The sequence below is a fragment of the Leopardus geoffroyi genome, chromosome E2 (assembly GCF_018350155.1).
Source record: "Leopardus geoffroyi isolate Oge1 chromosome E2, O.geoffroyi_Oge1_pat1.0, whole genome shotgun sequence".
NCBI lineage: Eukaryota > Metazoa > Chordata > Mammalia > Carnivora > Felidae > Leopardus > Leopardus geoffroyi.
Genome location: NC_059335.1, coordinates 11,103,031 through 11,129,691, shown reverse-complemented (window position 1 = coordinate 11,129,691; position 26,661 = coordinate 11,103,031). Strand labels below are relative to the sequence as shown.

At 54.9% G+C, this 26,661-nt stretch overlaps 1 protein-coding gene across 5 annotated transcripts; it reads right to left on the bottom strand.

The window, feature by feature from the left end:
• Positions 1 to 1,048: 1,048 nt before the first annotated feature.
• EML2 (EMAP like 2) lies at positions 1,049 to 26,661 on the bottom strand. Of its 5 annotated transcripts, none has more exons than XM_045440853.1 (22): positions 26,345 to 26,657; positions 23,557 to 23,775; positions 23,342 to 23,465; positions 23,045 to 23,149; positions 21,134 to 21,162; positions 20,593 to 20,722; positions 16,974 to 17,123; positions 16,353 to 16,422; positions 16,143 to 16,253; positions 14,868 to 14,963; positions 13,849 to 13,983; positions 12,776 to 12,875; positions 9,739 to 9,893; positions 9,460 to 9,585; positions 7,744 to 7,875; positions 4,520 to 4,587; positions 4,136 to 4,224; positions 3,798 to 3,895; positions 3,277 to 3,364; positions 2,572 to 2,667; positions 1,801 to 1,931; positions 1,049 to 1,471 (listed from the first exon to the last, which is right to left on the bottom strand). In XM_045440853.1, exons 1-22 carry the CDS (start codon positions 26,514 to 26,516, stop codon positions 1,346 to 1,348), a joined length of 2,550 nt encoding a protein of 849 aa, XP_045296809.1. In that variant the 5' UTR covers positions 26,517 to 26,657; the 3' UTR covers positions 1,049 to 1,345. The 5 variants fall into 5 exon arrangements, 4 of the variants coding, with proteins under 4 accessions (XP_045296809.1, XP_045296810.1, XP_045296811.1 ...); XM_045440854.1 differs by lacking the exon at positions 26,345 to 26,657 and adding an exon at positions 24,684 to 24,708; XR_006702261.1 differs by lacking the exons at positions 1,049 to 1,471; positions 3,798 to 3,895 and having other exon boundaries at positions 1,819 to 1,931; positions 26,345 to 26,661.

Sequence of the window (26,661 nt, the reverse complement as noted above, 5' to 3'; positions counted from 1 at the left end):
GGGGCGCCTGGGTGGCTCCGTCGGTGGAGCGTCTGACTTCGGCTCAGGTCATGATCGCCCGCTCCGTGAGTTCGAGCCCCGCGTCGGGCTCTGTGCTGACAGCTCAGAGCCTGGACCCTGCTTCACCTCTCTCCGCCCCACCCCTGCTTGTGCTGTCTCTCTCTGTCTTTCAAAAATGAATAAACATTAAAAAAAAAAAATTAAAAAAAAAAAAAAAGATGAGAAGTCCCCAAAGAGAACCCTGACGACAATATCTGAGTCCAGTGAATCCAGCTGGGCCCCTCCCGGCCCACCTAGTTTTCATGACCTGGCAACTTCTTTTTATCATTTATGCTGGATAGAGCTGGGTTGCTGGCTCTGGCAACCCGGAGTCCTCATACCCCACCTCCCAGACATTTACACTGTCATCTGCCCACTTGCCTAAAAGGTTTCCTTGCCCTGCTTCAACCTGTGGTTCGGGTGGAGGTTTCCACTTCTCACACTATCCCACCTCCCTGGCCACAGGGATTGGTTTGGTCCCAGGCTGATATTCACCCAAGTGGAGCCAATCAGAGCAGACCAACCAGCAGGCCAAGTTGATTGATCTGCAGATGAGCCAATCACAACTTTTCCCTGGGATTTTTTTTTTTTTTTTTTTGGATTGGAGGCCCAAGGCTGGTAGACAATGAGCTTTGAAGCTGCTGGGTGCCTTGTGTTCGTGCGGTAGAGGATGCAGGTTCCAGAGAAAAATGCTGACTTGCAAAAGGTCGGGGAAGGTGTGGAAGGAGTATCCTGATTGCCCTCAAATCTTTGCTTCAATGGCCCTAGAGCCCGGAGGCACATCTGCCCTTCCCTATTTGGCAATGTGGGCCAACTGAGCTCTCTTTTGGTCCACGTTAGAGCCAGCTTGGTTTCTGTCAACCTCAAAGACCCATAAAGACCTAGGTAATGGTCCCCCATCACACTGTGATAGACACACACACACCCTGCCCCATACACATGCTTAAAGACACTGAATCTGGGGACACACACACACACACACACACACACACAGACCCTCGCACTCCACTTCAGTGCATGTCTCTTTATTTCTGGATGATATAAAAGAATAAACTTAAAAAAAACACTCCAAACCAAACACCTTAATGGCTCCCCCAAAGCAATGTGACCCCTCTTCCCCCCCCCCCCCCCCGATAAATAGAGACTTCTGTCAGTCTACCCTCCCACCCCCATAACCCCCTCTGCTATAGACATACTCTGGTTATATATTACTCTACTCGGCAATAGACATCTCCCGAAAATAGAATTCCTGCCCCGTCACCTGACCCTATCCTGGCCCCATGCGCCCAGGACTCTCGTCCCCAGTTCAGACCACCCGCCACTGCAGCACACTGGTGTCCTTGCCCCCTGTGGTCAGGGCCACGCTGTCATCGCACAAGAAGGCCACATTTGTCACGTGGCTGCTGTGTCCGCCATATTTGTGGCTGAGGGCCTGTGACAGGGAAAGAAAGAAGTGAAAGAAGGCGATCTGTCTCGTTCCTGGCTGTATCCCCTGTGCCAAGCACATAGTAGGTGCTCAAGGAATATTTCTTGCATTAATAAGGATCAAACAACCAAAGCTCCCGGAATCGCAGACACTCAGAGCAGAGCGTTGGCACTCTGGACTCTGAAATTTACCGACTTTTAGGTTAAGAATGACCCTTGGGCTCAAGCCACTGCCCTCCTCGTACAGATGGGAAAGCTGAGGCCTGGAGAGTGCCGCCTCAGTCTTGCCCGCAGTGTTGCTCATCCCCACCCTGCCAGCCCCCTCGGGGGACTCACTCGGGGCTGACAGCAGGGGTAACTAAACAGGTGCACTTTGCCAAAGTCATCAGCTGAAGCCAGCAGCTTCCCGTCATGGGAGCGGGCCACGGCGTTGATGTCGGTACCGTCGGCTCCCTCAGACCAGATCCCTGTGGGCAAGATGAGGGGTGGGTGGTGGTGAGCGGTCAGCCTGGGCCAGGGACCCCTGAGGTGAGCAGGCCCCAGCCCCAGGCTCCCTGCCTTTCTCCCAGCCAGCCTGGCTTGTCTGCAGCCAGGGAGGACAACTGGAATCATCTTTTGTAAATGTGTATCTGACCCTGGCCCCCTACTGCTCCAAACCCTTCTGTGGCTCCCTGGCGGCCTTGGAGAAAGCCTGGGCTTCCTAGCATGACCTCTGAACTCTGCCTGACCTGGTCTGCCACGCTGCTCCAGCCTTGTCCTCCCTAAGGCTCCCCTTGAACTCCACAGCGATTTAGCCATCCTGCCTTCTTGGATTTCTCCAAATGCCAAGTTCTATGCCACCTCCAGGCTTTTCGTACAGGGTACGATTTCCTATCCTAGGGACCGCTTTCCTTCTTCACTGCTTCCTCATCCTCCAGGTCCAGCTTCAATATCCCCTCCTCCAGGAAGCCCTCCTTGACTCCCTCCCAGGCTGGGACCAGATGCCAGCCCAGTCTACACCGGTCTCCCGCCCTGGGGATAACCAACAAGAGACTATGAAGACCACCAGAGAAGGATGTTGCTTGGAACCCCTGTTCTCAGTGGGACCTCCCCCATCCCAGAACTTACCAAACACCCCAAATCCCAGGACACAAGTGGCAGTGGCCCATTCCACATTCCTCACAGCATCGACACTAGTGATCTGCTTACAGGTAGCCGGGTCCCCTGGGGCAGAAAACAGGGGAGGGGTTCAGAGCAGAAAGAACTGGGTCGCCTGGGTGGCTCGGTCGGTTGAGCGTCTGACTCTTGATTTCAGCTCAGGTCATGATCTCTTGGTTTGTGAGTTCAAGCCACATGTCAGGCTCTGGGCTGACAGTGGGAGCCTGCTTGGGATTCTCTCTCTCTCTCCCCGCGCCCCCACTTCCAATAAACTTAAAAAAAAAAGAAAAGAAAAGAAAAGAAAAGAAAGAAACAATTACTGACTTAACCCATCCATTTTATAGTCAATGGGCACTGAGGTCTGAGACAGGAGGCTAAGGTCCTAGGGTTTATTCCACCTCTCCAGACTTGGCTGAGGGGGCTACATCCTGGGTGGTGACACCCCAAGCCTGAGCAGGGGCATCTGCTTAGAGACCTGTACCTCACCCATCCCACCAGGAAGGGGAGGAAATGGGAAGCCAGGAGGCCAATCAGAACAGCCCCTGAACACAGGAGCGAGAGGACGGAGACTTGAAAGCCCCTTCTCCCTTCCTAGAAGTCAGGGAAGTCTATGTAAATCGCACACGTAAATAGGGAGGCTGGAGGAGGGCCGCCTTCGGCTTTCAGAGAACTCACAGTACAGGATCTCGTAGTCCCCGGAGTTGGTGACGAAGCAGCTGCTGTCCTGGGCCCAGTCCAGGTGGGTGATAAAACTGGAATGGCCCTGCGGAGGGGGAGGGAAGGGGTGGAGTTAGAGCTCAAGCGGGTAGGATTAGACCGGGAAAAGCGGAAGGCAAAATACACAGGTAGGGGGAGAACACAAGGGGGCTAAGGGAAGGATACACAGCCTTTGGAGCGTGGGGGCGGGGCCAGACTACCATGGGCGGGGCCAGACTGCGATGGGCGGGGCTAGACAGAAAGGGCTTAGAACACAGGGGGAGTTTAGAACGTGGGCAGAGCTAGACACAGAGGGGCTTATAACACGGGGGTGGGGGGTGGGGGGTGGGGTAATGTGTGGGCGGGGCTATAAGACTCCTGGTTGTGATCAGGGCAGTCAGTAGAGTGTTGAAGCTGTGCTCCCTTGAAGTAGAAAATTGGTTAATTCTGCGGCCCCTGGTAGGGGTGGCGGCGCGGGCTGGGGGCCACTGCCCACTCACCGAGCACTTGCCCAGGCGGCTGACCTTGCGGCCGCCCTGGTCCACCGTGTACACGTACACCAAGTTGTCGTGGGAGCCCACGGTCAGGTACGCCCCGTCTGGGGGAGGGGGAGGGGGGGGGGCTATGAGGAGGCACCCAGGCTCTACCCCCTTCTCTCTCAGCTTCAGCCCCCGCCCCCGCTATGCCAGACGCCTCAGCTGTCCCAAGCTCCATCCCGGCTACAGTCCTAGACCGGCCCCTAGGCCTTGCCACACAGGTTCCACTCCTTCCCCCTGCTAGTAACCGAGCCTCAGTTCCCAGGCCTGGCTGCTCCAAGATCCAGCACCGGGCCGCTTACCTGGAGAGAAGCTGACCACTGAGATCTGCTCATTGCCATCTGTGTGGATAGCCACCAGGTCATGGGTCTCCGTGTCCAGCAGCAGCCATCTTTAGGGAGAAGGCACGATCGGGGAGGGGGTGTGAGCTGATCCGGTGCAGCAGGGGGTTGAAGGGGGGGGGGTGTCGGGGTCGGGAATCTGAGGGGCCTGAGCTTGGGACCCCAGAAAAGATTTGGGAGAGAGGCTGACTCCAGACGAATACTGAGAAGCAGTCTGGTGAGCAGGCTGTTAATTGCAGACTCTGTGGGCTCTGGGGACACAGGGGAAGGGAGGTTTTGTCCAGGGACAGTTCTGGGAGGGGAGGGAGCAGAGAAACCCTCTGCAAACGCCCAGCTCGGCTTTACCTGCCAGTCACTGTGCCCACGGCCAGGACAGAGCCACTGGGGTGGAAACCAGCAGAGCGGGCAGGGTCCTGAGGGGAGAGAGAGGAGGCAGGGCTGAGAACTGGGGTCTCCGGCCTATCTGGCTATTCCCCTACCGCAGCCGCAGACACCCCAAAAACCATCCTCCAGTTTTTGTTTTTAAACTGTGTTCTTCTGGGTCTTTTTTTTTTTTTTAATTTTTTTTTTTAACGTTTATTTATTTTTGAGATAGAGAGAGACAGAGCATGAACGGGGGAGGGTCAGAGAGAGAGAGAGAGAGACACAGAATCCGAAACAGGCTCCAGGCTCTGAGCAGTCAGCACAGAGCCCGACGCGGGGCTCGAACTCACGGACCGCGAGACCATGACCTGAGCCGAAGTCGGACGCCTAACCGACTGAGCCACCCAGGTGCCCCTGGGTTTTTTTTTTTTTTAATATTAAAATTTTTCTTTTAAGACACATTTATTCATTTTTGAGAGACAGAATGTGAGTGGTGGAGAGGCAGACACAGAATCTGAAGCAGGGTCCAGGCTCTGAGCTATCAGCATAGAGCCTGACAGGGCTTGAACTCATGGACCGTGAGATCATGACCTGAGCTGAAGTCAGACACTTAACCGACTGAGACACCCAGGCGCCCCTTTTTAAAATATTTTTAAGTGTTTTTTTGTTTGTTTGTTTTTTGTTTTTGAGAGACAGAGAGAGCGAGCAGGGGAGGAACACAGAGAGAGAGAGAGAGAGAACCCTAAGCAGGTTCTGCAGGGTCAGCGCAGAGCCCGGTGTGGGGCTCGAACTCACGAAACTGTGAGATTGTGACCTGAGCCGAAATCAAGAGTCGGTTGCTTAACCAACTGAGCCACTCAGACACCCCCCAAACCATCCTCCTTTCCTGTGTCAGCTGAAACACAGAACAGTCCTGCTCTCACTGTGGACTCTAGATCCATTTATACTCCCGGTCTAAATTCTCACAGCTTTATTCATCTGTGACTTAGGTAATTTTCTAGAAGTGAGATTTTTTGGGACAAAGGGTAGCCATATTTTGAAGGCTTTGGAATGATAATGCCAATTTGCTTTCCATAAGATTCTATCAACGCATCACCAGAAACATCCAAGTGTCCGTTTTGCCACATCTTTATTAAACACCTGGCAAGGGGTATCACTGCTTCTCGAATGTTGGGGACGTTTGGTTGGTTCGCAGGCAATAGGGCATCTTAGAATCAGACTCGGGTTCAAACCGGCTCTGACACTTCCTAGTTACGCGACACCAAATAACCTTCCCTGTCTGAGCCTCGGCTGCCTCATCTGGCCAATGGAGAACATCAACGTGTGCTCCCCGGGATTCTTCTAAAAACAAGACGTAAAACAAGACGTAAAAACAAGACTTACCAGCAAGCTGGTAAATAAAATGGCTTACAGGCAGCACTCGACAACAGTTGGTTTGGATTAAAATCGCACCGTGATGATTTTTACCTTATCAAGCCTGTTTCCAAGTGGGGATCTGTCATCCCCACGGCCTTGTGGAGGTTGCGAGAAGTTGAAAGGACAAAGGGGGTAAAATGCTACGCCAGTTTCTCTGGGCGCGGTCAACAGACTGCCGGAATCAGAAAAATCTACGGGAGCGCGTTAGAAACTGCAGATTTCCGTTCCCAAACGCAGACCTCCTGAATCAGATTCTCTGTGGGTGGGGTTAAGAGTGCTGTGTCTCTGGGGCGCCTGGGTGGCGCAGTCGGTTAAGCGCCCGATTTCAGCCAGGTCACGATCTCTCGGTCCGTGAGTTCGAGCCCGATGGCTCTGGGCTGATGGCTCGGAGCCTGGAGCCTGTTTCCGATTCTGTGTCTCCCTCTCTCTCTGCCCCTCCCCCGTTCATGCTCTGTCTCTCTCTGTCCCAAAAATAAATAAACGTCGAAAAAAAAAATTAAAAAAAAAATAAATAAATAAAAGAGTGCTGTTTCTCCTAGGCGGTTTGACCTCATAATGAGGATTATTATACGTGGCCCTAACAATTTCCAGAGCATACCATCCCCGACTCAAAGTTCAAAGGCCATCAAGTGTCCCAGAATCAGAGGTAACCCTAGATTCCTTGAGCAAAGTCTCAAAGCGTGGTGTGGGGGATGGAGTGACATTCTAGTGTCCCATACTGCACAGGTGGGGGAGCTTAAAAACTACACTGCCCAGAATCCCTTGCAGCTAGGGTCCCACTGGGATTTGGGTCTAACAATCCGTTGCGCTTTTGTTGGCTCTGGAAGACAGAAAGCAGAGGGCCTGCTCTTCTATTTCTGCTCGTCATGGGGGCTGGGAAAGCAATGGCATTGGCTATGATCGTGAGCCGTCGCTAGCCTTAAGAGGAAAGGGCACACGGGCGCCTGGGTGGCTCAGTCGGTTGAGCATCTGACTGTTGATTTCAGGTCACGATATCACGATTCGTGGGTTCGAGGGATTCTTTCTCTCCCTCTCCCCCTCCCCCCCCCCCCCCCCCCCCCCCGTCTCAAAAGAAATAAACTTAAAAAAAAAAAAAAAAAGGCAAGTACATGGAGTATCAAGTATACAATGCAAATGTAGCCAGCACTGGGTTGCTCTAGAGCAAGACCGTCTAACAGAAGCTTCTGCGATGCTGGAGACGTTCATTATCTGTACTTCCCAACATGGTGGCCACTAGATACATGTTTGAAACGGAGCCAGTGCAACCGGGGAATTGAATTTTTTTTTTTAAGTTTGTTTATTGAGTTTGAGAGAGAGAGAGAGAGAGGATGAGCAGGGGAGGGGCAGAGAGAGAGGGAGAGAGAGAGAATCCTGAGCAGGCTCCATGCAGAGCCTGACTCAGGGCTCAAACCCTCGAACCCGGAGCCCGACTCAGGGCTCAAACCCTCGAAATCGTAACCTGAGGCCGACACCAGGAGTCGGATGCTCAAACGACTAAGCCACCCAGGCGCCCCTGAATGCTTCATTCTATTTACATTTTAAAGTTAACTGAAGTGTGACGACCCACCCACCCGTATTGACCAATGCGGCTCTAGAGACAGCCCTTGCATCGACCACAGCTTCCTGCAGCTGTGACAATGGCATTCTCCTGACCCCGCCCTCCTGACAATGGCAGGGGCAGCGGCTCCCCTGGCAGATTGGTTTGGTGCCCTGAGCCCTGACATACGGAGACAGGGGCTTCTGTCAGAACAGGGTGTCGAGTCCCCCCCCCCCACCCCCAATCCCCTTACCTCGATGATCCTACTCCACAGGGGCTGGTGGGACTCCGCACTCCACAGATGCACCAGCTTATCCTGCCCGCACGTCACAAACTGTGCCCGGCTGGGGTGCGTGGCCAGACCCCACAGTTCTTCCACGTGACCCTGGCGGGAAGGGGAGACGGCAGCATGGAGCCCGCCAATCCGGGCCCTTTCCCCACCGAGCCTGGTCCCAGAAAGAAGTGCCAGGCCGGTCCCGGCGACACACTGGGGCCACAGGTGACCCGGGGAAGGCCCTTTCTCCAGTACGTCTGAAGGAGGCCGTGACTTGAGCAGACCCTCGCCCCGGTGTGTGGCTCGGGGTGAATGCTCCCCTTCTCTCCAGGCCTCTGCTGTCCAGTTTGCACAACGCAGGGCAAGAGACATGCTGGGTGGGAGCTGGAGCCTTGACCGGCTTGAATCGGGTGGTGTCCAGAAGGCTGTGGGATCCCATGGAGGGCACTCAGCCTGGTGAATCTGACCTCAGCTCTCTCTTACGGACTGGACAGGTGCCCTCTCCCCGGATCCTCAGTTTAATCTTCTGTAAAATGGGGACATCGTTGTGCTCACTTGAATCATGGATGGAAGGTGCTGAGGCTAGTGCAAAGCGCTCGCAAAATGGAAGTGGCTGTTATTATTATCATTATTAATAACGTGTGCTAATAATACGCTATTAAATAACAACGAACGCTGATAATATAACTGTTGACGTTAGTATAACGATGCATGGTAATAAAGCTCTAATATATATTGACCTATTCATAATATAATCAACGATGTGTAATGTTGATGCTGTTTTGGGGGGGTCTCTAAGGTCCCTTCTGGGAAATCCCTCTGATCCTGGTTTTCCTCCATGTTCCAGGGAGACCAGAGCCAGAGGGAGATCTAAATGCAGCAGCATGGATCTCAGCTAGCCTGGAAAAGGGGAAATGTCCGGAAGGAATGGAGGTATCCAGAGCCACTGGATCCAGGGGTAACTTTGGCCAAGACTTCTGTGACAGGCACCATCTAAATGCCGTCTATGAACCGACTCATGGGATCCTTACAAACCCCCACGAAGATGGGTTCTGCTGCTGCACCGTTTCATAGAGGCACAGAGACTGTCATTCACTTGCCTCACATCACACAGCTAACCAGTGACAGGGCTGCGATCTTGATCCCAGGCAGTCCCGCTCCAGAATTCCTGTTCCTGACCATCCTACTATACAGCCCCTCGGCGGGGCGGTGGCGGGGGGGGGGGGTGGCGCTGGAGTGTTAACTGGGTGTGGATAGGGTTTTGGCACGCCAGGACGAAGGCGCGAACATGTGAGCTACAAGAAGAAAAACAGGCCAACTCCAAAGGGCCTTCCCAGATCTCAAGAGGTGTGTGGCCCAAGGTGCATGTGGCCCAGGTGACAACCTGCCAGGACACTTACCAACAGAAATGGACACCACCCCTGATCAGAAGGACGGGGGGTGGCCCGGCTGCGGCGGGGTCCTGGGGACCCTCTGCTGTGCCAGCGGGTAACTCGTTGGCTGCTGGAGCAGGGGGGTTCTGGGGCAGGGGTCCTGGGACAGGGGTGGGTTTACGGGGTGGGAGCAGGTAAAAGGGAAGGTGAGTGGAGTTTGTCAGGCCAAGGGATGGGATGGGGAGGTGAGGAGAAATGGAAGGAAGTGGGAAGAGAGGAGGAGAGAAATGAGGAGGAGGGCAGGTGCAGGAGAATCGCTCACCTGGATGAGCAATGAGAAGCCTGTGTGGACAGAGCCCTGCAGGATGCAGTTGCGGGTGGTCCCCACGTACAGCGTGTCTCCCCGACCCTCAGCCACAGTGCGCACCGGACCGAAGTCCTCTGGGACCTGAGGGTGAGGTTGGGGGCATATGAGTGTAGGGCACAGGCAGAGAAGGGGTGAGGGAAAACAAGCTGGGGAGAGGAGGGTCCATTAGGAGCCGGGGTGGGGGGGATGGGAGGAGGTCCCCTCACCTTCACACGAGGCTGTCCCCCTCCTCACCTCTACCTCCTGCAGCTTGCTGTAGTCGGAACCCCAAAGGACCACCCGTCGATCACGGCCCCCTCCGGACACCAGCGTCCCGTCCCGCAGGGCGCAGAGCCCAAACACACCGCCATCGTGGGCACCCAGCACCGCCTGTGTGATGCGGTTCCCACCTGTGGGGGCAAAGAGGGGTGGCCAGGGAGCAGGGATCAGCATGGGGGGAGCTGTCCCTGTACTGACCCCTGAAACACCTCCAACTCTCAATCCTACATTCAACCACTCACTTACCTTTCTATCCACCCTTCCACCCACCTGCCCACTGCCTGTCTATTCAAATACCTTATCATCCATCCATTAAACCATCTGACTAACATCTACCCAGTCACTTTTGATCCATCCACCCACTCACCCATTCATTCATCCACTCATCTACCTACTGGTCTGTTCGTCCATCTATCTACCTATCTACTCACCCACCCACTCACCCCCTCATCCATCCATCCACCCATCCAGTCCAATCCATCCATCCACCCACTTACCCACCCATCCAATCGATCCACCCATCCATCATCCGTCCATCCATCCCCCTATCTGATCATGTACCCACCCATCAATCTACCCAACCATCCATTGATCCATCCATCCATCCATCCTTCCATCCATCCATCCATCCATCTATCCATCCACTCACCCACCCATGTACCCACTCACCCATCCATCCATCCATCCATCCATCCATCCATCCCTCCCTCCATCCTCCCATCCATCCATCCATCCATCCATCCATCCATCCATCCACCTATCTGATCATGTACCCACCCATCAATCTACCCAACCATCAATTGATCCATCCATCCATCCATCCTTCCATCTAAACATCCATTCATCTATTTATCCATCTATCCATCCATCTATCCATCTATCCATCCATCCACCCACCCACCCACCCACTTACCTACCCATCCAATCGATCCATCCATCCATCATCCATCCATCCACCCACTTACCCACCCATCCAATCGATCCATCTATCCATCATCCATCCATCTATCCACTTGCCCACCCACCCATCCAATCCATCCATCCATCCACCTATCTATGTACTGATCCACCCACCCATTCATCCACCTCTCATCCATCTGTTCACCTCTTTCATTCAACTACTCATTCACCAGTCAATCCAGCCTTCTACCCAAACATCCACCCATTTTCCAATCCATCTACCCATTCGCCCTGTCAATCTAATCATCCATTCATTCATCCGTTAACCCATCCAATCAACAACTGTGTAACCAGCATTTATTCTGGGCCCAGCTTCATGCCGGATGATAGTGGGAACACAGTGGTGACCAAGACAACCTCAGATCTTGCCGTCACAGGGTTCACAGTCCAATTTCAGAAACAGACCTATTACCAGTCAATGACAACCCAAGGTGGTTGGGGCTAGGACAGGGAAAGCCAGGAGCCCGTGGGATCCCATAGAAGATACCCAGCCTGGTAGGTCAGGGAGGGTTTCCTGGAGGAGGAGACAGCTGAACAAGGATCTGAAGGATGAGTAGAAGTCAGCTAGGCCAACAGAGGGTGGGAAAGGGCTGCATGCAGAGGGGACAATGTGTGTAAAGGGAAGAGAGCAAGAGCATGAGCTATTTAGAGAACTATAGAAAATCTGGTTTGACTTCATGTAACATGCAAGGGGCAAGGGAAGGCAGGGCCAGACCACACAAGGTCTTAGAGGCCTCAGTGAGGAACCTGGGCCTTGTCCTGAGGGAACCAGGGAACAATGGTAGAGCTTGGCAAGGGGAGAAAAGGGTCAGATTTACACTGGGTTCTGGAATTTGAGGAGGCAAGATAAATAAAGGCCAAGGACCAGGAAGGAGCCTGGGGCAGGGACTCAAAGGAACAGTCCTCAACTCAGATGTGGTGCCACACGTCCACTTATCATTCTGTCCACTTGTCTTTCCAACCACCCCACCACAGCCCTACGGGATGGACCCAGTGATGGGTCTGGGGATACGGAAACGAATCAGACCCAGTCTCTGCCCTCAGAGAGCTCACAGTCTGCTGGAAAAGACACACTGTCAGTTATTCAGAGCTTATTCTCAGCTGTGTAATTTCAAGGGAAGCTCTGAGCCAGCCAGGTGCCCCATGAGCCTGGGGCTTCTCATCTGTGAAATGGGAATAATATTCAGTGCACCCTTGATTTAGGAGCATAATGTACGTGAAAGCAAACGTATCCAGGCCAAAACAACTCACTGATTTGTTCATGCCATCCATCTGCTGGGACAACCCATTCTTTGCTTGATTCATCATTCACCCAAAGGCTAGAGCAAGCTTGTATTCACCCCATTAGCGTTTGCTGGGACAATACATTAATCCATTGGTTGGGACAACCATTTATTCATTTCTTCATCCATCCATTTGGCTAGAACAATCAACTCTTTTACTCACTCAGCAATCAATCTACTTCCTGGAACAATCCATTCTTCGTAATATATTAATCCATTGGCTGCGGTAACCATTCATTCGTTCATTCACTCATTCATTCAGTCATTGCTTTATGGATCCACTTCCTGGGAAAAGACCTCTTCATTTATTAACCCCAACATCCATCATGGGGACAACCATTCATTCATTTAGCTGTTCACTCACCCAATCATTCACCATTAAGGAGGCCAGTACATTCACTCATTCTTCCACTCACTGAGTAGGACAGCCCCTTCATTCATTCATTGCCTTATTCATTGATTGCTCTGGGACAAACCACCTCTCCATCCACCCACCCACCCACCCACAAGTGGGTTAACCATTCAATTCACTCATAACTCAAACTTGATCCCCACCACAGGATTTGCAGAGGACAAGGGTGGGGAGTAAGTCAAGATTTCATGGAGGTGGGGATACTGGAGCTGAGCCTTGAGGGGGATATAGGAATTAGACAAGTAAGGATTTAGCCCGTTTTATCATACTTTCCATACAAGCTCGGTCAGAGGAAGGCCTGGCCAAAGGGGGTTCGGGAGGGCTGGCCTGGGTACCAAACAGGTGGAGTGAAACTGACCTTTGCCCCAGACATAGAGGTTCCCCCCTGAGTCCCCGGTGACCACATCGCCACCCTCCAAAAAGGTCACACACAGCACATACTTCGGTTTCTCGTGTTTCTAAGGTGGGGGAGAAAGGGAAGGTGTCAGAAGGTTGCTGAAGCAGACAGCCTCCCAGAGCCCACCCACCATCCGGGACCGTGGTCAGGGGATCCCCGCCATGATGTCGGGTATGAGGCCCATTGTGGGGCACCCCCATCTCCAACCCGCCTCTGTGCACTGCTCATGTAGCCTAGAGCTTCTGACCACACTGTCTCCCTTGCTTACCCCTGGAAGCACTTCCTGCCTCCTCTCTTGACTTTTCTTCTCTGTCCTTTCTCTGCCCCTGGGTCCCCCCTCTCTCTGTCCCTGGCTCTCCCCTGTCTCTGTCCCTGGATTCCCCCTCTCTCCATCCCCGGGTCTCCCCTGTCTCTGTCCCCGGGTCCCCCCTCTCTGTCCCTGGGTCTCCCCCTTTCTGTCGCCACTCTCCCCCGCTCTCCCCCTGCACCGTCTCTCCTCCCCTTTCCTTGCCCATCCTCTATCTCTATGTCGCTCTCTCTGCCTCTCCCCACCCTCCCCTCAGTATCTCTGTCTCATCTTCACCTATGCCTGGTGTCCTCCGGGCCTCCCTTTTTGGGGTGGAAGCTCCAGTTCTCACCCATGGCAGGCAAGCCCTGGCAGAGGGGCCCCTGCACCTTCTCTCCCAGGCCCTCTGCTTCCCGCTCAGTGTCTGTTTGCCTCGATGCGCATCTCTTTCAGCCAGTTGGCCTCTGACCTCCGTGTTTTTCCACATGATGGCCAAGCACAGTACTGCCTATTGAGTATTTACTATCTGCTAGGAGCTACTACGGTCTTCATCCCGCTGAATCCTCACAACTTTAGACAGTTAAGGAGGATGATCCTCATGGTATGGGATAAGGAAACTGAGGCCCCAGCAGAAATTCGGCATCCTCATAATCTGGGACCCTCTGGGACCCTCTGTTTTGTTGTCTGCCCGGGTGTCCCTGCCTGTCTCCTTCAGGGCCAGCCTGTCCCCGCACCCCGGGGCACTCACCTCAAAGAGGCCCTGCCGTTTGCTCAGGCTGCCCCCCTCCAGACTCCAGAAGTAGATGTGGGATTTTCCGCAGGTGATGAGCACGGTGGGGTCTGTGGGGTGGAAGGTGGCCACCAGCACGGCCTCGTTGGAGCACTGTGGAGAGTGGGGGAGATTCAGAATGAGGACCTCAAAGCCACTAGGGCCACCCCGTGTAGGACCGCCCTATACAGCTGCATGAGTTGTGTACTGCACAACCTACTTGCCTGTGTCTTTACTATACAGGCAAGCTAAAATACTGAAGGCAGGGCCGGCCAGCAAAGCGTTACTGCCACCTTTATCAACATGACAGCAGATCTTGGAGAGCCTCAACTCTGCATCAAGTGCTGTGCTGAGTACTTTATCCATTAACTGCTGTACTCCTCAAAGCACTCCGTGAGGTACGGCTCATTAGCGCTCCCCATTACAGGTGAAGTGAGGCGCAAAGAGGGGAAGTCACTTGCCTTAGGCCACACAGCCAGGCAAGAGTCAAGTCCAGAATTAATTCACATAGGTCTGACTCCAGAGCCCAGCCTCCCAACTACTAAGTCTCTGTCCACAAACTGTGGGCCCCAATCCGGAACGTAGGTCTCCAAAATAGGCACATGACCTTGGGCAAGTAGCTCTCCCCTCTACCATGCCTCAGATTCTTCCCTAGAAGTCAAGCCACCACCCAGAGATGCAAGTCAATGTCCTGGATGTCGCAAGGCTACAGTCAGTAGCTGCCTTGCATCGACCTTTTTGTTGTGCCCGGTCTAGCCACCCCACATCCCAACATCAAAGCCAAGGCCCTACTAGGAAGATGCTACCATTATCCCCACTTTACAGACGAGCAACCGAGGCTCAGAGAGGGCAAGCCGCTTGCCTGAAGTCACACAGCCACCAAATGGCAAAGCTTGGCCTTGAATGTGAGTCTGTCTGATTCCAGACTCCTAACCACAGAGATCCAGCCAGTCGCACAGAGGCACCCCAAGGAGGCGGGGTGAGAACGGTCACCCCACCTTGCCATCCACCACCTTGGCCTCCTTGGCCCAGTCCCACACGGAGAGCATGTGATCGTTGGATTCGTCCACTGCACAGAGCAGGTTGCCTCCATTCTAGAAGGAGGAGAGAGGAGGGGGAGTGGAGAAGGGGGGGTCAGGATACACCCCTTCAACACTCTGCCCACACAGGAACTTCCCACTCAGGTCTGTTTTAAGATTTTCAAAGCTCCTGGCCCACATTAGATGAAACACATGCAAATACACTCCCCGTCCAGCAGCCATGTACACATCTTAAAGGGCTTCTAGAACTTTCCTTTTGAAATGACTCCTCCCTAAGAAATTCATCTCATTTACCCTCAGTTACTGTTTCTCTGCAGGAATCCTGAAACCATCTAATCTGCATTTTTATATGAAAATGACTTTATGCATACAAAATGAAATGACTTTTATGCACACAAAATGAAACAACCGAATTACTAAAATGTTGGGTGCTCACACCTTTGGTGAAACAGGTTAATTTTGATTTTGCAGGGTTCCCTCCTCCCCGTACACACACACACACACACACACACACACACACACACACACACAGTGTCACCAAAGTAGCTTTTCTCCACCACTCCCCACAATGTCCTCAAAGATCTCCTTAGGCCTCAGAAACCTGTGAGGCTCTAGTCCCGTGCTTCTTAGTTTTTATTCCTCAATCCATTGCTGATCAATACTTTGGTAAAATACATTTTGATAAAAATGTGAAATATGATGATAAAAAAAAAAAAAAAAAAGCCCTCCCATCGGACTAGGATGTTGCAGGAAATAGAAATTGCTCTGCAAATTCCTGAAGGCTTACTCTCCATTTCTGGGCTTATCTCGCCCAGACCTGCCACCACCCATCCTGCCGACACCCATCTAGGCTGGACCAGGGAACCACAAGGCCTTACAAGGACCTTTCGCAAAGGAAAGTCGGTGCCAATAATAATGCAACCAGCATGACCAGTCCCCGAGGAGTCTGGGGTCAATCAGGACACGTGGGTCCCCTTCATAAGGGCTAAGGGAGCAGCCCTGTAAGGTCACCAAGGGTTGGCCTGCAGGGCGGGAAATTCTGCAGGGGGCGTGGCCTATACCTGTGACGTCACAATTAAGGCATGCCCCCTCCCCCATCCCAAAGCGCGCGCGCGTGTGTGTGTGTGTGTGTGTGTGTGTGTGTGTGCGCGCGCGCGCGCACCCCTGACTTTGGAGGAGGTACTCCTGACTTTGGAGGAGGGGACAGGCGAAGGGTCCCCGCACAGGACTTACAGATTTGGAAAAGCCCACACAGCACACAGCTCTGTCAAACATCCCCAGGCCCAGCACGTGTAAGGTGGAGAGGGAGACTGAGTCCCAAATGCGCACGTGGGGGGGTAGTGGCTGCAAGGAAGAAAGAGGCCTGTTACCTGGGGGGCCTGGCTGTCTGCCCCCACCATCACCCCACCCCAGTCTCCGGTCCCTCCTCCTCCAATCTGTTACCTTCCCCTCCTTAGAGGTGCCTGCCACCTGTCCAGTGGCAATGGTGACCATATCAGGGTGGACAGCCAGGCTGAGAAAGGAGACAGATGGACAGGGCTCAGTGGGAGGGATGGGGCTCAAAGGGGGGCCCAGGACTCCTCCTCCCTTAACAGGCTGAAGTCACAATGCCTGGCTATTCATCCCACAGGTTGGTTGAGTTATTTAGCCAATAAACATCGATTTAGTCCTTCTGTAACAATAAGGGGCTACTCTCCAGGTACCCAGCCTCGGAAGCAAGACTCCGTCCTGGGGTCTCTTAACTCAAATGCCCATACGACTCAGGACTGTACCCAAGTGGTGGCCAGGGGGGCACAGCCATCAAAAAGGGCTGTCGCTGCCTGGCTCCCACTCTGTTAGGATCATCTGGGGCGCCAGCTAGGAGTTTCCGAAAAGAAGTGAAAAATCCAGGCATGTAAGTGAATTCACCGACCTTTAAAATACTGATGATCAGTCCACATTTTTTTCCTGAATTCAGCCGGTAGGCCAAGCAAAGGCCTGGCCACAGCCACCTACACTGCACCCCCCCCCGCCGGCCTCCTCCCCCCACCTCCGCCTCCAAGAGTGGCCCCTCCCAGGCCTCACCATTTGATGTCATCATTGTGGCCCAGGTAGTGGCGCTGCCTATGCTCCTCCACACTGTACAGCACGGCCACGGAGGCCACAAAGTACACTATCTCCCCTGTGGGCAGCAGGTAAAGGTTGGCCCGGCAGTCTCGGCCTCGGTAGCCATAGCTGGAGATGCCCGGGGGCCGGTTAAGGAGCCTGTTTTGCATCACACGTGCCAACTCAACACCTGCAGTGAGGTTTTCCTGATTCCACTCAGACCCCGTCGGGGGGGGGAGAGGGGCGGTTGATGGTACCCCACCCTGTAATATATCCACCAAAATATTAACCCCCGTGGGGCACCCGGGTGGCTCAGTCGGTTAAGCATCCGACTTTGGCTCAGGTCATGATCTCCCGGTCTGTGAGTTCGAGCCCCGCATCGGGCTCTGGGCTGACGGCTCAGAGCCTGGAGCCTGCTTTGGATTCTGTGTCCCCCACCTCTCTCTGCCCCTCCCCTGCTCGTGCTCTGTCTCGCTCTCTCAAAAATAAATGTTAAAAAAAAAAGTTTTCAAAATTAACCCCAAGAACTTGTGACTATAACCTTCCTTGGAAAAGGGAGTCTTTGCAGATGTAATTAAGGATCGCAACATGAGATTATGCTGGATTATCTGGGTGGGGCCTAAACCCAATGTCGAGTACCCTTATAAGAGACAGAGAGGAAAAGACATCGAATGTCGAAGGGGTGTAGGTAGGACCCACATGAAAATCAGAGGTTGACTGGAGTGATAGAGTGTGGCTATAAGCCAAAGAACCCCAAGGACAGCCAGCAGCCATCAAATGCTAGGAGACATAGATCAAATTCTCTGCCAGAGCCTCTGGAGGGAGGGCAGTGGGCCTGCTGGAACCTTGACTTTGGGCCGGGAGAGAAAATCGTTCTGTTTTAAGCCACAGAGTTTGTGGCGATTTGTTACGGCAGTCACAGAACGCTAATACAACCACCCCTTCCCTCCAGAAGGGTCCTGTTAACACTAAGTTAGCTCACATCTGCTCAGAACCTCCCCATGAGTTTTATCTCAGAGCAAAAGTCAAAATCCTTATGAAAGCCCGGGCACGAGGTCTAGCCTGACCTAGGCCAGATTCCTCAGTCCTCAGTCAGGCTCCACTCCCACTGGCCTCCTGCTCTCTGTCCTCACCTCAGGGCCTTTGCACCTGCTGTTCCCTCCACCTGAGTACTCCTCCCCCTCAACTCTCCATGGCTCCCTTGCCTCCTTCAGGTCCCTGCTCAACTGTCAGCATCTCAGAGAGGCCTTCCCTGCCTATTCTACTTAAAACTGCAAACTCATGCACTCTCACTGCCCCCCCCCCCCAGCTCATATTTCTGTCATACACTCATCAGAATCCCACACGGTTTAACTTGGTATAACATGGCCTAACTGTCTCCCCATGTAGAGTATCTGCTCCGGGAGGGCAGGGATCTTTGTCCATTTTGTTCACTGCTCTATCCCTGGAGTTCAGTGCCTGGGACTGAACAGACATAGGAATTCAGTATCTGATGAAGGAATGGCTGACCCTCCCCTGTTCAGAACTTTCTGTGGCTCCTCCCACTGGCCTGCCTGGCCCCTTCCTGGCCCCAGTAGGGCTTCTGCCCTCCTGTGCTCTCTGATCTTGGAGTTCCTCAAAATGCCAAGATCTTTAGTCCAGACCTTGGCACTAGCCTTTCCCTCTGCCTAGTACATTCTACCTGGTCACCTCCTCAGAGCTGCCCTCATGCTCACCTCCTCCACTGGCCTCATGTCACTTAATAATTACCTGGTTAGGGGCGCCTGGGTGGCGCAGTCGGTTGAGCGTCCGACTTCAGCCAGGTCACGATCTCACGGTCCGTGAGTTCGAGCCCTGCGTTGGGCTCTGGCCTGATGGCTCAGAGCCTGGAGCCTGTTTCCGATTCTGTGTCTCCCTCTCTCTCTGCCCCTCCCCCGTTCATGCTCTGTCTCTCTGTCCCAAAAATAAATAAACGTTGAAAAAAAAAAAAAATAATTACCTGGTTAATTTGTTAACTGTCGCTATTTCCCAATGAGGCTGTGTGCTCCCAGGTGGCCAAGACTGGGCTGTTTCATTCACTCCTATAACTCCTCCTCTGGGAAGCCCTCCGTGACCCCCAGGGCTGGGGCAGTTGCCCTTCTGCGTTCCCCCATCCCAGCCCTGCTCACTGTGAGTTATCACTATCAAAGAGTCTGTCCCCACACACAACTAGGGGCCCTAGGAAGGCAGGCTGTCATGATGACCCCTGGGTGCCCAGCTCGTGGCCCCAGATGTGCAGAAAATATCTGAATGAATGCTGCCATGTGGGTCTCGACCCCACAGAAATGGTCCCGCCCTGCAGTCATTTCAGAGATGGGGCATCCGAGGCCCACACTGAGTTTTGCAGTCTCAGCGGACCCAGCCTGGCACAACAGCTTAGTGTGCTTTGATTCTCATAGATGTTTCCGGCTCTCTCGAAAAGACTCTGGGCTCCAACATCCCTGCCTCCACTAGAGCGGAAATCAAGGCCGAAAGAAGAGGACGGGGCCTGGGTCCCTAGGCTGCTGATCTGGAAAAAGCGTGGGCCACGGAGGCAAGAGTTCTCGCCCCAGAACTGGTCTGACTCCCGAGGACAAGGCTCAGTCCTTTCCTTTGGACTCAGCTTTGTCATCCAGACAGTGAAGGCAGTAATTCCCAAGCTGCAGGTGTCAGAGGGCTCTAGGAGGCCACGGGTTGTACAAATACACTGTCAATGCTACAAAAGAGAAGGATTGTTATCATTCACCGTATTTACACATAAAACAATTTAGAATGGTGCCTGGCATCTAAGTCCTCAATAACGAGCAGTTATTCTTTGATCAGTTCCTGTTTATGGGGCACACGTCATGAGCTCAGCACCTTTATACCTCCTTTCCCGGCACTATGAATCTGAAATCCTGAAACCCATTCTTCAGAGGACGCGGCTGAGGCACAGAGAGGCGAGGTGATTTGTCCAGGATCACACAGCCCAGCTGGGCTGGGGTTTCAATCCAGGTCTGCCAGGCTCCAAAGACGGGGCCCTTAACCATTTCCAACTTCTTCTGTTTCTCAGATACACCTAGGTCACTCCGGCCACAGAGCCCTCATACCTGCCATGCCCTCTGTCTGGAACATTCTCCTTCTAGCTCTTCCTATGCTGGCTCCCAACTGTTCAACTCACAGCTCAAATGCCCCCTCCTCAGAGAAACACAGGGACTCTTCCCACATGACTTTAGGTTCCCGTGTTCCCAGCATTTATTACTTAGCTGGAATCACCGTGTTTATTTAATCACAGGCTTCTGTTATCATCTCTCTCTTCTCCTTTAGAAGGTGAGCCCCAAGTGACCAGGGCGGGACTGTAGAAGAGAATCTGACATATGGAAGGCACTCAGCAAACATCTGCTACTTTAGTGCATCGTAAAAAGGTCATTTCAACTAATTTGCTTTCCTCGGCACCGTCCTGACCCCAGGGTCATCCTGACCCCTCAGGCCACAGGGGCCTGCGAGTGTGATTCAGTGCAAAGACCCTCTCTCCCGCTGAAGTCCCCTACCAGAAGGGTGTTGGTCTCTTCCAGACTGGGGGATGAGGGGCAGGGAGGAAGGGATTACAGCAAAAGGATACACCCAGTCCAGCTTGAGCCGGCTGGAAGGCAGCTCAGAGCGCGCGTCGAGGCTGTAGGTGGGCGCCAGCTCGGTGGGAATCAGCATTGGCACAGGGCGCCCCCTCAGGAACATTTTCACGGAGCCCTCCTCTGCCAGGACACCCCCAGAGGTCAGGCGCCGCCACCAGCCCACACCCCAATTCCCTCTCCCCTTCAGGCTTCACTCAACAACAACACCAAAAATGCATGGAGGGGCACCAGGGTGGCTCAGTCCGTTAAGCGTCGGACTTCAGCTCAGGTCATGATCTCCTGGTTCACGAGTTCGAACCCAGAGGCAGGCGCTGTGCTGACAGCTCAGAGCCTGTTGCCTGCTTCTGATTCTATGTCTCCTTCTCTCTCTGCCTATCCCCCGCTTGTGCTCTCTCTCTCAAAAATAAAGATATAAAACAAAAATTTTTTAACGCATGGGGAAACTGAGGCCAGAGAGGCAAAGGCTCAAATGGCCACGTCTCCTGACCTCCAGCAATCCCCAACCAAGCTCCTCCCCCTCTCCCCACTCACCCATGCTGAAGATAACTTCTTTGGTTTTGCTGTCAGGAAAGGGGAAGAAAAAGCGCCCTAATTAGCAGACGGGTCTGAAAAGGGGAGAAACCACTCCCCTACCCCACCGCTGCCCGGAGGTCTCTGATGAATAATGGGGGCCGAGTAAGAAGCGGAGCGCTGCCTCTCTGCAGGCCGTGTGCTTTGCTCGGTTGATCTTGCAGAGCCTAAGACACAGGCCCAGAGAGGCAGTGATCGCCAAAGATCACACAGCACGAAGTGGCAGGGACGCGATCGTGGAAGACGGGAGTCACCAGGGACCCCTCCCTCCTAATCAGCACCGCTCTCCCAGAGCTCCCCACCCCCAGTCCCACGGTGCCCCAAACTTCAAGCAGCAAGGGAAGCCGAGAAGGTTTAAGGGAAGGGGCGTGTCTCCACATTCCCTTCGCCGGCGGAAAGGGGTGATAGTCGCGGACCTGGGTCCCTGGCGAGGGTGGGGGGAGCCCCGGATCCAGGCCCCGGGAGTGCAGGGAGGAGGGGGTCTGCAAGAGGGTCTCACCCAGCTCCAAAGCTACTCATGGCGGCGGCTGGCGGAGCTTCGGGGCCGGGGGTGGAGCCGGGACGGGCTCCGCCGCTTCCGGCCCTGGGAGGCGCCCGCGCCGCCGCGCCCTGCCCCGCCCTCCACGGCCGACCCCGGGAGCCGGCCGGTCATTCTGGGTCTCAGATCCCGGGCTGTGGGGTCCTGATACCAGGCTCTTTTAGGGGGGGGGTGGGGGTGGGGGAGAGTGTTGTTTGAGAACAGGACTAGGGGGCGTGTCTGCCTGAGTTCAAACCCCAGCCCTGCCACTTGCTAAGCAGTGTGGACAAATTGCCCGACCTCTGCCTCGGTTTCCTCCTTTTAAAAATGGGGGCAATAAGAGTACCCACCTCGCGGGGTGATTGCGAGGATTATATTGGTTAATTCATGTCAAGTGCCTGGAGTAGTGCCTAGTACATAGCGTCATGGACGTGTTTGCTATTATTTGAGTGGGGTTGAAATGTGTGGTTTTTGACCCAGTTCCTACCTTAGTTTAGCCCCCAAGCCTACTGCATCTAGACTCCACCCTTAGGTTTTTACTCTGCCCTGGGTTTCAGGGTGGTCCAGCCTCCAGAGAATTGACCACGCCCCACATTCTGACCACACCCACCTCCCCCTTCCGATCCGTCCCCAGAGTTGACACCTCTCCTGATAATTGACTGCCCCTCCCCGGCCCTCTCCGCGCCTCGGGTCCCGCCAGGCATTCTGACTACGACCACTTTACAGAAATCCAGTCCCTGAGTTGAGTCTGTTCAAGGCTTCCAGGTTGGCCCCGCCTCCTGGTATTTGACCACGCCCCCTGTCGCCCCGCCCCGTCTCTGACAAGCCACCAGCCGGTATCGAGCCCAGTGACCCCCACCCCAGGTTCTGATTCTACCCAGGCTAACACTCTGGTCATGCCCTCCAATTCCAATCATGCCCCCCCCCCCAATTCCCCTATTCCCTGCAGAAATTCCCTTGAAGCTTCTGTCCTGGCCCCACCCCTGAGACCCAACAGGGACTCTTTTACTTAATGGCCACGCCCACAAGCCTGGCTCCTCCCTCAATTTCCACTCTGGTCCACCCAAAAGACCCTAACCATTCACTTCCCCGAAGTTCTAGTCCAGCCCCTTAAGGCTTGGCCACACCCCCCAATGCTGGCAGAGCCCTTGAGGGCCTTCCTCTTCGCCCGCGCTCTCTTAAGACTGGTCCCTCCAAGCCTCGGCAAAGTCCCCGCATTCTGAACTAGATGACCTCGCCCTGCGGTACCACCTCGTGGCCTGGGGCATCACCCGAAGTTCCGCATCCCCTCTTCCAAACCAAACTGGTGTCCTGGCCTCACCCTCTGTGACAGGACCCTCATCCCAGACACCTACCCTTCCTTTTTGGCGCTGCAATTGCTGCTAGAAGATGTGGTGCGGCTGCGGGGGTCCTCGCGGCGCACCGAAGCCAGGCGCTCTGGTGACAAGTAGCGGCGGGCACTACGAAGAGAGAGCACGTTGTTAGGGCGGAGCCTGTGAGGTTAGCAGGCCAGTGTAAGAGGAGGGCGAGAACCTCCTGGCACTTTCCATTGCTGGAGTTCGGGCCCACGAGCCCATCCCTCGCCGTATAAACAGCCTCTGTCTCCCATATGGTCTTGGAGGAGGCTAGAGATCCAGGCTTCCGTGCCTTACCTGCGCCCAGAGGTCGCCTCCTTCTTGGGGGAGGATGGAGAGGTGGCATAGCCGCCCACGCGCCTCGGGGGTCCCGCGCCATTGAGGGGGGTCCTGGTGGGAAGGCCTTTCAAGAGCTGACACACTGGAGGACGGGGTTCCGGGACAGAAGTAGTGAGTGCGAGGTCCGGGTCCCGACGTCTCCCCATCTCATCCCTCCAGTCTAGCAAAGATACCTGAGGCCGTGGTGCCTAAGCGTGGAGGCGCCCGGCCCTTGGGGGTGCCCCTCGCGCGCAGCGCAGCGCCCTGCTCTTCGCACGCCCTCAGGCGACGCAGCGCGTCAGCCAGCGCCGCCTTTAGGACCGCCAGCTCGTCTTCCTGCAGCTGCAGCCGCTGCTCCAGCGCCGACACGCGGTCGTCCACCTCCATGCCGCTCGTGCCCGACAGATTGTCATCTGGAAGGAAGGGTTAGCGCTGGCTGCGGAGACCACTCCGGAGCTCCAGGGCCGGAGGGGTCCGCCCCCCACCCCCACCCCTCTCCCCCCTTCCCGAGTTAAGGCGAGGCCAGCCACTCCCCCTTCCTCTCCCTCAACCTGCGGCCGGGACGCTCAGAGATGGGCCAGGAAGAGGGTTACGAGGGGGAAGGAAATCCCCAACGCTCTCAGTCCTTTGCCCCCACACTCCTCTGCCCGCCCTGGAGATGTGACCTTAGGGAAGTCCCTTACTCTCTTATTTTCTAAGATGCTCCGAGTCAGGAGCCTCTCAGCTCTGGTTTTAAGATTCTATGACTAAGATGCTAAATATCTATGAGTGATATCAGTATTTTTTTTTTTAACGACACCAACTAATTCCTGGTGACACCAACGTTCTAGAATTGATCCCCGATACTCTCTGACGAATATCAATATTTTATCCCTGGGACTAAAGTTCCCTTTCTGTTTCTTAAGACTTCCCCAGCTAAAAGGTGATGCCTGGTCCCTCTCCTTCCCCTTCTCTCCTCACCGTGGGGTTCGACCCCAGAGAGTCAGTTGCAAGGACAGAGTTTCTGCGGCCCCTGGCGGTAGACTTGGGGGTTGCAGGCAGCGCATCTCAGACCCGGGAGACCCACTGGGAGATGCGGGCGGGGATCCGGCTGCCAAACTCTAGCCGGACCCTCTCTCCTGTTCCTCTTTTTTTTTTTTTTTTTATTTCGCTTCTGTACCCCCACGCCCCAGAGTAGGCTCTCTCTCTCTTCTCCAGCCCATGGTACGGCCAAATAACTCCTCCATCACCCCCCAAACACACACCTAGCCCATTTCCCCGAAGTGGGAAGAGCGGATGACTGAGGCATCCCTTTCCCCTCTCCCTCCCAGACCACTCATACCCAGACTCATTGCTGGCCACAACTGAGGAAGACCTGGCTCCCAGCCGGGTGGAAGTAAAGGTGGTATCATTAACAGGGACGGGGCGTGGAGGTCGCACCTGCCATCCCGAGTCGGAAGGCGGCCCCGCCCGCCCGCGGGGCTCCGCAGTGCAGCCGTCGGTCCCTCCCCTCCCTCCCCCCCACCCTAGCGGCCCAATCGCCAGCCCGGCCTCGCCCGCCCTGCCCCCCACCCAGCGCCACTATGGTCCGGTGCCCGGACCCGCAGAGGAAGGTGGGGGCCTCCCGAAGTCGGAGGAAGGGAGCTGTCAGGACTGAGAACTCGTAAGAAGAGGGAATCTCGGGGTCCTGCTGGTATCCCGTTTTCCACCGGAGGAAACTAAGAACGGAGGTTGGGGAGGCGCGCGGAGACTCGCTAAAGGTCACACGGTCAATAAATGAGGGGCGGGAGGGCCCAATCACCTAGTTGTGCCAGGCCCCCTCCTACCCACCTTTACAGATTCTACCCACCCCCACCTCCCCCAAAGAGAGAGAGAGACAAATTATAACGTTATGGTGAGCTTGCGTGTGACAGGCAAAACACTTAGCAGAACACTGGCTCATGGTAGATGCTCACTAAAGCCAGAATACAATGAACTATTATTATGGTACCTACTGTTCCAGGCAACTCTAGTAATGGTGGGATCCTACCCGTTTTAGGAGGAGGGGAGGAGAAAGGGGATTGAGGCCCAGAGAGATGAAGTTACTTGTTCATGACACACAGCCTTCCGGCAGCAGAACAGCCAGGCTGAGGCATCCTGCCTCTTAGAGGGGCAGAGGAGGACAAAACAAACATTCAGGTCCTCTGCCAACTCCAGTGTGACCGGGGGAGTGAGACCACAAACTGGAAGATAGTCTCCTCTGGGGGGGGGGGGGGGGCTGAGAGAAATGGATAGCATTCACCTAGGTCCTTCAGCCCCCACCCAGAATGACCAGCTGCATCTTGAGGCCTCGCCCCGTCCCTTCACCCCAAACTCAAGTCCTCTACTCCTTCCTGAGCACTCCCCCAGCCCTTTTGCCCAGAGACCAGCTCTGGTTTCCCACTCCTCCCCTTCTCCCCTCCCCTCTGCCTCCTGCTCCCCCTCATCTGGGCCTGACACAGTGGCCTTTCTGGAAAGAGGAAGGGGTGTCTAGGAAGGAGGGGTGAGTCCCAGTGAGTGGGAGTGGTGGGGGCTGAGGATTTGCAGGTAGAGTGGAGGCTGAATCCTCTGGTTATCCTGCCTGGTCCCACACACTGCCCACAAGCCAACACCAAATCCCACCTCCCCCTAATCTGTCAGTCCCTCTGCCAGAGAGAAGGGGGAGGGTCCCAGAGGATTGAGAGGGGATAGGGTAGAGTTCCAGACCTTCAGGCCTACCCCCTTCGACCCCAGGCTCCTGAAGGTTCTGCCCCCTTCTCTCCATCCAGCCACCTCGGGAGAAGGGGAGGGTCGAAGCGGGTGGGGGACTGGGATCAGGGTTTTGGGGATCAGGAACCTTGCTCTGGGGTCAGGGTCCACCTGGGGGGAGAGAGGAAGATCTTCAGCAAAGGGCCAGGATGGGGACTTGGAAGGAAGAGGTTGGGGCAGGAGGAAATGGGTCCAGCCCTGGGCGGAGCCAGGGTCGGAACTGAGGAGGGGTCTCACCGTTGCAGTATTGAAGCAGCGAGGACGTGTCGTAGAGGCCGCAGAAGGCCGGGCCGCGCTCCGCCATCGCCCCGCCACAGCCACCGCCGGCCCCCCCGGCCCCAGCCTGGGCCCGGTCCCCCCCTCCAGGCCCTGCCTCCCGTTGCCATAGCAACGCCCTTCGTTCCAGCATCCCCGGCTCGGCCCGCCCGGCATCAGGCGGCCGGCGCCGGGCCTGGCACCGGGGTCATCCCCCAGGATGCCAAGAAAGGGGGGTCGGGACACCCCCTGCCAGCCCCCCACCCCTTGGACACAATCCTTGGACCGGGATTGGTTGA